The following is a 13,588-nucleotide window of genomic DNA, read 5'->3' as shown; positions in this document are numbered from 1 at the left end:
TTTCTTCATTTCCCAGCCTTTTGGAAGACGCTCTCTTGTTCCCATAGCTCCCAGCTCAGCTAGGACATGAGCTCCACTGGCTCTCCTGCTGTCTCCAGCCAGGACAGTGTGGTGCCTGCTGGATCCTCTTGGTTCTTCCTCATGGTCACCTCTCCCACACTTTTAGGGGTGATCACAGCAGGGTGGGCTTCACCTGCTCCTGCCCAACAGAGTGACTGTGCAGAGCTGGCTCAGCATGACTGCCTGTGGCCTCCTTGGATGGACCCACCACCACCCCCATGTCCTGCCCTGAGCATCCCCCTGCCATGGTCCCCCCTGTGGTGCCACCACCACACCCACCTTCACCAGAGCTGCTGCATTGGGGGTGCGAGTGGGGTGACAGCATCGGGGCCCTGTGAGCAGGGGGTGAGCGGACAGGGGACCCCATGGTTGTGGGGCAGTGTCTGGTGATCCCGTGGGACCAGCCATGCTCGATTCGTGTGACCAGGGTGATGATGAAATTACCCCTAAAACACAATCGGGGGGCAGAGCTGGCAGTGGGGAGGGTCTGCAGAGGGGTCGATGGCTAGGCTGGGGGCAGCGGGGAGGGTCTGCAGAGGGGTCCCTGGCCAGGCTGGGCTGCAGCTGGGGACCCCCGCCCGGCGGGACGGGGAGGGGAGGTGTAGCCGCGTCCCCCCGGGTCTGTCCCCGCCGGGCGGGCAGGAGCGGTGGGTGCCCGGGTAGTGGCGGGGGGGCAGAGCCGGGGGACCGCGGGCAGAGCCGGAGCGGGTCCGGCGGGGGCAGGGCAGTGCGGGCCCCGGGCCGGTGCCGGTCCCGCTGCCGGCGGCGTGACGCGGTGCCGGGGCGGGGCGGGGGGCGGGCAGCGGGGCGGGGGCGGCGGAGCCCGCAGAGCGGCGGAGCCCGCAGAGCGCGGCCATGCAGCGGCTGCCGGCGGCCCCGCGGCGCTGACCGGCCCCGCCGCCATGAACTTCCAGGGCGGGCCCGGGCAGAGCCCGCAGCAGCAGAGCCTGGCGGCGCCGGGCGGGCCGGTGCCGGTGCCGGTGCCCGGGCCCTCGGGCCCGCAGCCCGGCGGGCCGCCGCCGCCCCAGTTCGGGCTCTCCAACTCGGCGGCCATCCGGGCCGAGATCGGGCGGTTCGAGTCGGTGCACCCCAACATTTACGCCATCTACGACCTCATCGAGCGGGTGGAGGACCTGGCGCTGCAGAGCCAGATCCGCGAGCACGTCATCTCCATCGAGGGTGAGCCGGCGGGGGGGTCGGGCCAGCCGAACCGAACCGAACCGGGGCCCAACACAGCCGAACCGGGTCGGGCACAGCCGAGCCGCGCCGCGATGCTCCGGGCCGCGCCACGCGGGGCCGCGCCGGCACCGAACCGAACCGGGCCGAGCCATCGCCGCTGCCCATTGTGCTCCCCCCCCCCGGGCCTCTGCACCTGCTCCCGGTGCCCGGCGGGCGCGGCGGCCTCGCCCGCTGCCTGCCCGCGGGGCCCGGCTGGAGCCCGGGCCCGCCCCGCCGCTCCGCTCCGCCCAGCACCGCTCGCCGGGCCGCGGCTCGCCGCACCGCCCCGCACCGCCCGGGGAAAGCGGCAGCGCCGGCCCGCGGGGGTGGCCGGAGGCGCGGCGGGGCCGGGCCGAGGCCTGCGGCGAGGCGGGCAGGGGCCTGCGGGGCGCGGCGGTCCCCGCTGCCGGGCGTAGTGCCGGGAGGGCTCGGCCCGGGGGCTGCAGGCGCCGGGAGGGAGCGGGAGCATCGCGGGGCCGGGGGGGAGGGTGTCCCTCCGCTGCCGCCCCCGCCCCGGGGGTGCCGCCCCGGGCCTGCAGCCGGTGGTCGCGGCGTGGCGGGGCCGGAGGATGATCGGGTCCGTCCTGCCCGCGGGCAGCTGGGAGAGGGGGGGCTCGGCCCTTGGAGCTGTGGGCGAGGGAAGCGGCGGGGTGGGGAGTGCCCGAGCTGCTCGGGTTGGAAACGCCGCAAACTGCAGCCCGGACCCGCGGAGGCTGGGATGGAGCCGGGGGTGCGGCAGCCCGGCCCAGGGAGCGACCCCCGTCCCGTTCCGGGGATCAGAAACCCTTCGGTTTTTGCAGCGGGGCTTTGCCCTTCAGCGGGGAGATCCTGGGGGCTGTGCCGGGGGTCGCGGCTGGTTGGTGCCCGCTGCAGCGTTGCCGTTTCCCCGCCGGGGTTTTTGTTGTCTCCGCTCGATTTTGGCAGCGTGGTCAGGTCCGTTCCCGCCCGCGCCCCTCGGAGAAGCGGCTGGAGGTGACCCGGGGCCGGTTTGGAGAGCAGTGTCCCCGCGGTGGTGACACTGCCCAGGGACGGTCTGGGCCAGCCTCCCTGGAGCTCTTCTGGGGGGTTGCTGTTGGAAGCAGAAAAGCCGGAGGGACTGCAACAATAGTCTGGAGCATTGTACAGCCGAGGGAATGTAAATTCGGGAATTTCTTTGGTTTTGTCTCGTGGTGCAAGGACAGAGGACACTGGTGGGATCAAAACGAGGCAGATGTAAAACCAGTCTCGGGGAGGGCTTTTTTCCACTCGTGTGCCTGCTCTGTGAGGTCCCCTGACACAGAATCTGTTGAATTAATGGAATTTATGAAGGTGGAAAGGGAAAGGATTGGTACTGGAGACCAGAGGGATTGCACAGGGCTGGCACAGGCTGTGGCAGTGCCTTAGCCCTGTGTGTCCAGGTGGTCTCCAGCTGGGAGGTCAGGATGGTCCTGCTGGGGAAGACCATCCAAATTCCCCTGGGACTCCTGCATCTGTTCCTCGTGTCTCTGATGCCAGCTGAAGTGGAAGACCCGAGGGACCCGTAACTGTGATGACGTGGTCTGGTCCTGCTTGTGATTCCTGCGTGGTGGGACAGAGACTCTTCCTAGGCAGACATGGCTGTAGGAGCCCTGCGTGTTCTCCTGAGCTGCTCATGGGGCCTCCTCCACAGGCAGAGCCTGGGTGGCTGACCCACAGGGCTCTCTGCATCCCTGCCCCTCATCTTCCTCCCTGTAGGGGTGTAGAGCATCTCCCTAGGGTGCTGGGTCCGTGTGTCCCTCCCAGCCCCTGTCTGTCCTTCCTGCTGCTGCCTTCCTGCACCGTGGAGGTGTGTGAGCGGGTGGTGGGCACGTTGGCGTGGAGGTGCGTCTCCTAGCAACTCCACTCGTGCTGCGTGTTTTCTCCTGCTGCTCAAAGGAAGGTGTGAAAAGAAAATTCTTTCACAGGCAGCTGCAAACAGTCAGGGCTTGGTCAGAGCTTCCCAAAGCTGGGCAGCAGCTGCTGTCCCCTTCATCCCGAGGGTGACCAGAGGCACTGGCTTGTGGCCATGTCATGCAGGGCTGTGAGATGGGACTGGGGTCTGGGTGTCCTCAGGGGCTTTGCCTGCTCCCACCACAGACCCATCCTGTCTTTTCTGGTCCTTCCCACCTCCTTCCTTTCAGCTGCAGGTTTGGTGGAGCAGGAATCTCACAGATTTCCTTCTTTTGGCTGCATTCCCCTCTTACCTGCGAGGTGCTGGGGTACATTGCGATCCTGGTGGAACGTGTGATGTGTTACCAAGTGTATGTCAGAGACTGAGTTAACGGTGGGGGTAATTAACTGTGGGAAGGGTTTTGCAGGAGATGTTATAATTTCTTGAAGTGCCTCCATCTGGAGGGGAATATCATTCTAAACGTCGTGTTTTGGGCTGGGTACAGAAATTGCTGGAAGAGAGGTTTTGTTGGTTGCCTTGTTCATGTAGATCCAAAGATCAGGTTCTGTGACTGTGACAATGGCTTCTGATCCTTCTTTATGGAAGCTGCTAGTGAAATCACCAGCTCAGCTTCCTAGCACCAAGTGCTGGACATTGCTCATGTCCTCTCCCCAGGTTCTTTTTCCACAGTCAATCCATTTTCTGAAGGGAAGAGGCTGGGCCCAGTTCCTTCCCTGCATGGTGGCCACACACCCGAGCTGCCCACCCTCCAGCCAGGGCTGCCTTGGTGCAGGGTTGTCCTTTGGAGCAGCTAGGTGGGTGGAGGGGGAGGTGTTGGCAGGGGACAAGTCCTGCAGGAACTTGGAGACATTGTCCAGCAAGAACCTGGTGAGTCTGTGGCTTGGCACTGCTGAGTGGGTGGGGTGGGTGTCGGGTGGGCTGTGGGAGCCCTGGTAGCTCTGTGGGGCTGGAGGGAAGGAACCTTTTCCCCAGGAGGAGCAAGAAGAGGTTGGAGTCACCAACAAGGCAAACACAACGTGTGGATGGAGTCTGGGGCTGCCCACGATCAGCCTCCCCTGGGCCCAGAGGATGTTCAGGGAGGAAAGGGAAATCTTTATTTTGGACCTCTTCTGGCAGGCAGAGCTGTGTGGAGGCAGTGGAGGGAGCAGTGGTGGGAGCTGCTGGGCACCCAGGGCTGGGGAGGCGGTGGCCGGGCTGGTCGCCAGTGGCAGCTGAATCACAGGCAGGACCTGGTGGTTGTCAGGAGTTTCTAACCACCAAATTTGGACAGATTTTCAGGGGGCTATCAAAAAGCGTCTCCCTCATCTCAGGCTTGTCTCTGCGCCAGATTTCAGAGACTGCTGCAAGCTGCTGAGCTCCAGAGAAGATGTTATATGTGCCTACAGCAAAATGAGACACAACTTGGGCTCTGAGCTTGATAGAACCCCTGCTTGTGCCAAACGTGACCTCGAACTATGTGACTCTGGAACAGAGCATAGGCAGAGTTGTATTAATAGAATTTGTAATTGGAACAGTAATTACACAGCACTTAATTTCTTTCATGGAAATGAATTTTCAGAAGTTACCAAAAGGCAGGTTCTAGGCAGGGAGGGTGGTGCTGACTGAGTGCAGGACAGGGACAACGTGGGGCAGCAGGAGCCAGCGAGGATCCATGGGGACAGCGTGGATCCATGGACACCCAAGAGGGAGCTGGGAGGATGGAGATGCAGCAGGAGGATCTGAGAAGATGGTTGCATAGAGGTCTTCTGTGGGTGTAAAGTAACGAAGGCCAAGAGGGAGGAGGTGGAGGAGAGAGGAGGAGAAGTAGGTGAGATCCCTCAAGAGAGCTCTTGTCGAACCAAAGGAATTTTTTCCTGGTGTTAGCTGTTGTGCTCATGCTTTGCAGCCCACCTAAAGGCTCAGCTCTCAGGAAGAGCTCGGAGAAGGTTGTCAGCTATGCTGAGAGGACTTGTTGGCCAGGTAGCAGGAGCAAGGATCTGTTTGCATGAGTGTAGTCAGAGTTCTACATCGGGTGTGGGGTTTTCCACTTACTGTGCTTTCACACTTATTGTCCTTTAGGTTCCTTTCTGCATTTTGAAGAAGCAGAAGTTTGGAAAAGCTTTCCTTTACATTCTTCAGCTGTTGCTTCTCTGGCAGAGGCACAGGGTGAAAAAAGCCCAAGAGAAGGATCTGCTGAAAGCAGGCTGGTGGTTAACTGGGGCTCTGCTTTTGCTGGGCAGAACTCACCTTGGGACGTTGGCTTTGCACCACTCCAGGCCCAGCTGTTTTACTGGGTTTAAGACCAGAAGGGACTGTTGGGTTCCTTGCTGTGTTCTTGTGTTTAAAGCCACTTGTACCAATGAGTGAGGTCACTTTTCTGTCTCTTCATCTGATGAGATAAACTGGCTGAACGATGTCATTTTATTCAGTTCCACCAAGAGTTCCACAGCCCTCTTTTCCATCCTTTTCCAGTGTCTTTTCAAACTGGTTCCTGACGCTCCGATTCCCAAAGCCAAACCTGAGACAGGCACTGGTGTTGCTGGAGTGTCTCCTTGAGGAAGGGGAAGGCAAAGCCCATGGGAGCAGTCCTGGTGTCCTGCCTGGTTCTGGGGAACCCCGTGCTGCCAGGCCACACACAGGGTTTGCCGGCACGTCCTTCCTCAGCTGAATCAGCTTCAAGTAAATTACACCCTTTGGGAAGAAGCGTGTTCTGCTTAGCTGGCTTTTTCCTGCTAATTCCATGACCTCTGCAGAACCGCCCTGTTTCTCTGTGCCTGTAATTTCCCGAAGGCTGGGAAACCACAGGGAAGGGTGGCAGGGTGCTGTGAGGAGCTCTGCTCTGTCTCCTCCAAGAGCAGCAAATGTCAGAGCCCAGAGCACATCCCTGCTCCCGGGGTCGGAGCTGCATCCCGGGGGGCCACGTGTCTTGTGCTGGGTCAGAGCAGGACTCCTCACCTCCCATGGCTGATCCCCAGTGTGAGCAGAGGGTGGGCAGAAAGCAAACAGTCCCTGGAGTTGTTGAAGGTCAGGTTGGATGGGGCTTGGAGCAACCTGGGCTGGTGGGAGGCATTCCTGCCCATGGCAGGGGGTGAGAGTGGAGGAGCTTTAAGGTCCCTTCCAACCCAAACCGTCCTGTGGTTCTATGAAAGATCAGTGTAGGGAGAGCCCTGGAGCTGATCCTGATGCAAGGGGAGACCTTGACCCCATGGGAGCATTGGGCAGGGCAGAAACACAGCTGGAGTGGGCTGTAGCACTTGGATAAGTAGATCTCCTGGTTTTGTGAAGTTTCGTACTGCGGCCCCAATCATCTGGAGCCATCTTTGTCAGATGCAGTTCTTACCTTGTAGAGCTCACAACTCAAGAGCAAGGAACAGTCAGAAAATCAGAAAAAGAAATTGCTTGATGCTGTGATTGGAAGGATCTGGGAGAAGCTGGAGCAGGAAGGCTGGGGGATGATCTTGATAGAGGAGGACTGAGTATGGTGAAGCTGCAGGTGCTGTGGTGAGGGAGGAGAAGGTTTCTGGAGCTGCAGGGCCAAGAACTCTGACACTGTGGCTGAAGAGGAAAAGCAGAGAGGTGGAGGTACACCACAGGGAAGGAACAGGGTTTGGATGTGGCCTCGGTAAGGTTTCTCTGCTCGCTGGTCCTTGCTGCTCTCATCCCCTGCCTCGCTCAGGCTCCCTTGACCCAACATAAACCTGTAGCTCTCAGGATTCCTGCCAGCCCAGAGTGTCACAGGTGGGTTGTGCAGAGTCCTCTGTGTTTTGAGGGACAGTTCTGCACCTGAGCAGTGCTCCCAGCAGCAATGTCCCCTTCTCCCTGTCCCCAGGAGCTTCCTCCACGTTTGGTGCGGGGTGAGACCCTGGCCAGGGATGTTGCCTGCCCTTTCCTCCTGTGTTTGTGCTGGAGTGCCCAGGACTTTCCCTGCTGAGAACCCAGTAGGAGGAACTGGAGTGTGATTGGTTTTGGCAGCTGGTCTGTGAATCTTGCCATCCCTTTTTGGAGGTTTTCTAGAGCTCCTGACAGAATGTGGCTCTGGGTGCAGAGACCTTTGAGGCTGGGGCAGCACTGGGCTCTTGGCTCCTCTGCAGGGATTGAAGGTGTTTGTGGCTGAATGTTCAGAGCTGGGGATAGGACTCTGGGTTAATTTGGGTGGCCAAAATAGGTTTAACTTACATCTGATCTGGACCTTAAACTGTGCTTCCCAGTGGGCTGGCTGACATGAAGTGGGTCCCATGTCTCCTGAGGGACAGACTGGGTGTTCTGGTGGCCTCAGCATGGGGTGGCAGCCACGCTCCTGATGAATGGGGGTGTCCCAAAGAGGCAGCAGTGGGTTGAAGGGTTGATGCATGAGCTGAACTAGAAGTAGAGGCATGGAAGAGCTGCTCCAGCACTGTGCTGTGCACAGCCTTTTAACCTTGTCTGGCACCTCAGCTGTGCTCTGGTCCTTCTGTCACATCCTTCTCTGGGCAGAAGAAGCCCTTTTCTTGTCGCGATCTCACCTTCCTACTTTGGCATCTGATTTTTTTTCCAGATCCTCCTACAGGATTTTCTGCAAGTCATAGCTCCCCATCCAGCAGCTGTGTGGGGTGCTGAACAAACCCCATTGATTTTATCCCTGCCCGCAGTGCCCCATGTGGGAAAAGGGCAGTCCTGGAGAAGGAAGGGTTGTGGAAAGGGAATGGTTGTCTGATCTCCTGCGGTGCCCAGGGCACGGCTGCAGCCCGCAGGCTGGGGTGTGGATTCAGGTGGATTTCCTGAAGTGCTGTGGTTAGAGCAAGGAGACTGCTGAGGCAGAAGGGCTGAAAATGAAGATAATTTTAGCCTGCTTCCCTCTTGAAAGGAGGTTCATGTGATTATCTCTGCTCTTCTGTGTCTGCTTGCCTCTCCTGCCCCAGTAACTTTCAGACCTGCTGCCCAGTTTCCACCAAACCTGGCAAGCCCCTGCAGTGGCCAGCTTCATACAAATCCCAAGAAAATGGATATCCAGAGGGAGCAGAGTGACCCAGCTCATGCCACACAGAGGGAAGGGGATGTTTGCATCCATCCTGAGCAGTTGCTGCCGTAGGGCTGCATCCCGACTGAGCCACTGGGGAAGCTCCTGCCTGGGGCCATGGATCAGATCTTGTTCTTTCCAAGTGCTCTGCCTGGTGATGAAATCCACTCTGTCATCAGCAGTTACAGCTAGGTGCTTGCCAGCTGCTGTACCCAAAATCCTGGGTTGGGAGCCACCAGCTCCGGGTTTGATACCTCCTGGCTCCAGTGGCCACCATGGAGCTGTCGGCCACTGACACTCCCTGGAGTGTGTTGGTTGCTCACTTGGTTCCTGCTGGTGTCTCTGGGACTGCTTTGGGTGTTCAGTCACCAGTCTGCTCAGTGAGGAGGGTTCTGAGGCCCAGATCAGCCTCCAGCAGAGTGAATGGAGCTGGAGAGACAGAGCCCTGGGGCTGTTGAGGCTGGAGAAGAGAAGGCTGAGAGGGGATCTGCTGAATGTCCATCAGTAGCTGAGGGGTGGGGGGCAAGAGGAAGGGGCCAATCTCTGTTCAGTGGTGCCCAGGAATAGGAGAGGGAATCCTGGGCTGAAGGGAGAAGATGGGAAGTTCCAGCTGAAGCTGAGGAGAAACTTGTTGGCTGTGAGGCTGAGGGAGCCCTGGCCCAGGCTGCCCAGAGAGGTTCTGGAGTCTCCTTCTCTGGAGCCTTTCCAACCCCCCCTGGATGTGTTCTGTGTGTCCTGCCCTGGGGGATTCTGCTGGGACAGGGCTGGCACTGGAGCAGCTCTGGGATCCCTTCCAGCCCTGAACATTCTGTGGCTCTATGAATCCATGACAGAAGCTGGTGGCTTGCCAAGACTGGTGTTGTCCCCAGTGGATGGTGAATGCTGCTGGGGGAGGACCTGTGGCACTTCTCTTTGGCCAGGATTAGGGGTGGCTGCTGCTTTCCTTACAGTCCCACCTCAGAGCCTTTCTGGGCAGGTTCCTCCTGCAGCAGGTGCTGTGGATGGGACACAGGATGAAGGGAGCTGGGCTGCAGAGGTCTTGTCCTTCACTGAGTGTGGGGACAGGGGGTCAGCATGGACCATGTCATGGATGTGGACTTAATATGGCTGTCATCTAACCTGGGTTGTTTGTAGTGGTTCTAGTGGCATAGGAGAGCTCTGAGGAGTGATGTACAAGAGGATAATAAAGCATTGTTTACAGAGAGCTGTCTCCAAACATGAAGTGCAGATGGGAAGGAAGGGAGAGGTGTTGGCTTGAGATGGGGCAGCTGGAGGTGGCTGTCAGTGTCTGGGGGAGCAGAGCCATCCCTGAGCAGCTGGGGAGGGGACAGACAGCAGCTTGCCCTTGATGTGACACAAGAGGAGGACCTGGGTGGGCTCAGGCATGCTTAAGAAAGAGGTTAGGAAAACAACTCCAGCAGCAGCAGCATTCTGGGTGAGTAGGGATGAGGCACAGCCCTGTGCCTTGTGGATGATTGTGTGGAGGGTGCAGTCGTGATGGGTGCAGAGTGGGCTCTGGGGTCTTCAGCTGGGTGGTGGCCAGGCTGGATTCCAGGGACTGAAACTTATGTAGCTCTGGGGGTGGTGGTTTAGGGACAACCAGGATATGGAGAGGAGAGTGAGGTCCATGAGATTCTCTGCAGCAGTGTCTGAGCTGTCTCCTCAGCTCTCAGACAGGATCTAAGGGATGTCCCCAGTCATGGAGAAGCAAGGCTTGGGGGAAGGAGGGGACAAAGCTGGATTAGTAACAGCTCTTTTTAATCATGTTGAGCTTGGGCTTCTGGGTACACACTTGAACTGCTGGAGGGAGAAATAAGCTGAGACTTCACTTTGGACATAAGACAGTCCAGGAATAGAAATGCAGAACTATGAATCATCAACATGGAGCTGAGAGATGGTATTAAATTAAATCATAAAGCCAGGTAGAAGAAGCATGAGTGGAGAAAAGAGAGTGCTATGGGCAGGTCTGTGTGAGGCACCTGAATGCCAGCAAAATGGGGAAGGAGGGAGACAATCTTTTGAGGCCTTGTGGGAGAAGCAATAGAGAAATAGCAGGAGTACCCAGAGAATAGAAGAACAAGGGCAAGGTGTTGTGACCAGCTGTGTTCTTGAAACTGTTGCTGCAGGGTTCAGAAGAGCTCAGAATCTGCATGTGAGTCAGGGACGACCTTGTGCAGTCCCCCTGTGAGATGGGAAAGGGCACTGGGAGATCCTTTACCCACCCTCCTGCCTTGGGTGTAGATGTCTGTCCTTCCTGAGAAGTGTTTGTCTAACCAGCTTTTAAAGGACAGTCAGTGGCAGCAGATCTGAAGGCTTCCCAGGAGCCTAGAGACAGATTGGAGAGAGAGGCTTGATGGGTGGACTGTTAGGTGGGTAAGGAATTGGCTGGATGGCCACATCCAAAGAGTTAAGAGTCAATGGCTCAATGTCCAAATGAAAACCAGTAGTGACTGGTGGCCCTCCAGGCTCCATACTGGGACCAACACTGTTGAATATCTTCAATAATGAAGACCCTCATGTCAGCCTTTGCAGACAACATTGAGCTGGGAGGTACAGCTGAGAGGTCCAGAGGGACCATGACAGACTGGAGGAGTGGGCCCATGTGAACCTCATGAAGTTCACTGAGTCCAGGTGCACCTGGATCAGGGCAATCACCAGTACCAGTACAGACTGGGGGAGGAACTGACTGAGAGCAGCTCTCTGGAGAAGAACCTGGTGGTCCTGGATGTGGCACTCAGAGTCATGGTCTAGCTGCTGTGGTGGTGTTAGGTCATAGGTTGGATTCCATGATGTCAGAGGTCTTTTCCAGCCTCAGTAATTCTGTGTGATTCTGTGATTCTATACTGAGACATGAACAATTAGACACGAGTTGGCAATGTGTACTTGCAGCCCAGAAAGCCAACCATGTGCTGGGCTGCCCCAAAAGAAGTGTGGCCAGCAAGTGGAGGGAAGGGAAGGGAAGGAAAGGGAAGGGGCTCTTCCTCTCTCCTCTGCTCAGCTGAGTCCCACCTGCAATGCTGTGTCCAGTTTGGGGTCCTCTGCGTGAGGCAGAGATGGACCTATTGGAGAAGAAGAAGCCACAAAATTGGCACAAGGGTTGGGACACCTCTCCTATGGAGACAGGCTCAGAGAGTTGGGGTTGTTGTACCAAGGCCTGTAGTGACAGAACAAGAGGATTAAATTGAAAGAAGGTTTAGATTGGACATAAGGAAGACATTTTTTTATGATGAGGGTGATAAGACCCTGGCCCAGGTTGCCCCAAAAAACTGTGTCTGCCCCATTCCTGGAAGTGTTGAGGGTTGGATGGGGCTTGGAGCACCCTGGGAGGTGTCCCTGCCCATGGCAGGGTGGCACCGGGTGATCTTTGGAGTCCCATCCAACCAAAACCATTTTAGGAATCTATGAAATTTCCTCCATTGTTTAGCTGCCCTTTTCCTTTGAAAGTTTAACCTGAATCTTTTCTGCTCTCAATTTCAGCCACTCACTGGGGACAAAGGAACAGATGGTTCCCTTCCTTTCAGCTGCAGCTTCTTTCCATACTTGGAAAGTGCAGCAGAATCCTCTCTAGGCTTAATACCTTCAGATCTTTGTCTGTGATGGTTTCTGGTCCTCTGTTCACCTCTGGACTCTTCCCCCTTGATCACATCCCTCTGGACAAGTGGTACAAGGCTGTATGCAGCTAGTGCTGGAAGCAGCACAGAGCAGGACTTGCAGGCTTGTCTCTGTCTATGTGATCCAATTCTTTTCTCAGAAATATGGTGTTGGTAACTCCTGTTGGTTTGTGATCCATTCTGACCTCTTCTGAAGAGCCGCTGACTAACGTACAGCTCTTCATCCTGTTCTTGGGCTAATGATGTAGACCCTCACAGCTGCCCCTGTGAAATTTAATCCTTTTTTTAGACAGTATCTCCATCTGACAAAGGCCAAGATCCTCACAGTCACCCTGTTTCATGCCACCTGCAGTTTTAACAAGTGTGTCTTCCATCATCTGGTTGGTCATTAAGAATATTGCAAAGAGTTGAACCTAGGAGAAACCTAGGAGAAACAGCTCAAAGTCAAATGAGACAATGCTCATTTCAATTTGTGTTGTTATCTTTGATAAATATTATCAGAATAATTACCAAATCAGGTTTATCCTTCCTTAGGAGAATTTGAAAATACTGTGTCAAAAGGAGCCAGAAGCATTGCTGGCTGTATGGTGCCCAACATCTGCTGCTCTGCTGAGCTGAGGGGCTGGCAGAGGCTGGTTTGACACCATGTTCCTAACAAAGCCATATGTACTGACACTTGCCTTGTCTTCCAGGGACTTGCAGGTTCTTGCTTTTTTTTCGGTGTTCTGCATCAGAGCAATCTGTGAGTTCTCAACTTCTCCATTTGTTGTTTTTTAGAGGTGGGCACCACTCCTGCCCTCTGCAGTGCCCTTGCCTTCCATCCTCCTGGAGCTTGCAGGGCTCGAGCTCTGCCACAAGGTTGTTCCACACAATTAAGCTTTTTTTTTTTTTTTTTTCCTGAAATCCTAAGGTTTATTCTGTAGCTGGTGATTTTTGTGCTAGACACCTCTGCTATTTATAGTGCAGACTTATGCAAAGAGGCATCAAACGCTTTGTCCTGCGTGTCATCTCTTGCTTTTTCTGCCCACCGAGCAGCAGCAGATCAGGCTTTTTCATGCTGTTCTGTTTATTACTAATGTACATGAGGACTGCTTCTTGCCTTTGCTGGCTGTTGCCAGTTGCCTCTTTGCGTAGCTGTTTGGAGCTCAGCCTGTGGTGCTGATGCTGCTCTTTTCCATTTATCCTTATTAATCTGACCTAATTTCCACGTGTGTCAGAGACCGGTGAGGAGCTCGTGTGAGTTAGCCAAGTTGGTGTCCTACCACATTTGTTATTCCTTCTCACTGGGATGGTTCCTGTTTATGCCATTAGCACCTTGCTTTGAGAACCTGCCAGCTCTCTCTCATCTCCTATTTTTTTTTCCTTGAAGATTTACCTCCAATAAGGTCTTCCCTATGGCTTTTAGTAACTTCTGCCTTGGTGGAGCCTCTTTTTTGTAGTTTGCTGACCTTCCTCCAATGCATCATCAGCCCTTGCTGGGCAGTTTTCCTTCTGCCCTGCCTTGTCCCAGCAGCTTTCTTGGGAGGGTTTGGTGAAGGGTGCTTTGGTAGTTCTGAGAGGTGGAACTTGGGTTGGAGAAAGTCAAGAGGTAGAATTGGAGGAAAACAACAACAGTACATGGCCTGGTGCAAGTGAGAAGTGGGTGTGGGAGATTCTGCCCAAGCCCCTCTGCTTGGGACCAGAGCTGTGCCAGAGGGTTGCTGGGGTGAGGACTTGAGGTGAAGGGCACAAGGAAGCTGAGATGGGGAGAGGTGAGAGCTGGGTGGGTGAAAGGGGAACATGAGACTCAAGGGTGTTCCTCTTGTAATGAGAAAA

General features: G+C 56.1%; 1 protein-coding gene across 2 annotated transcripts in view; it reads left to right on the top strand.

Annotated features, from left to right (window-relative positions):
• The first annotated feature begins 962 nt into the window (after positions 1-962).
• The window catches only part of AGAP3 (ArfGAP with GTPase domain, ankyrin repeat and PH domain 3), a 120,779-nt gene continuing 108,153 nt past the window's right edge, over positions 963-13,588 (top strand). For both annotated transcript variants that reach the window (XM_030444850.1, XM_030444852.1), the window contains exon 1: positions 963-1,239. In XM_030444850.1, the coding sequence (XP_030300710.1) occupies positions 963-1,239 (277 nt within the window). The remainder of the gene's footprint in view (positions 1,240-13,588) is intronic.

The sequence above is a fragment of the Calypte anna genome, chromosome 2, assembly GCF_003957555.1.
Source record: "Calypte anna isolate BGI_N300 chromosome 2, bCalAnn1_v1.p, whole genome shotgun sequence".
Classification (NCBI taxonomy): domain Eukaryota; kingdom Metazoa; phylum Chordata; class Aves; order Apodiformes; family Trochilidae; genus Calypte; species Calypte anna.
Note: the sequence above shows the minus strand (reverse complement) of the source record. Positions and strands in the feature narration are given on the sequence as shown.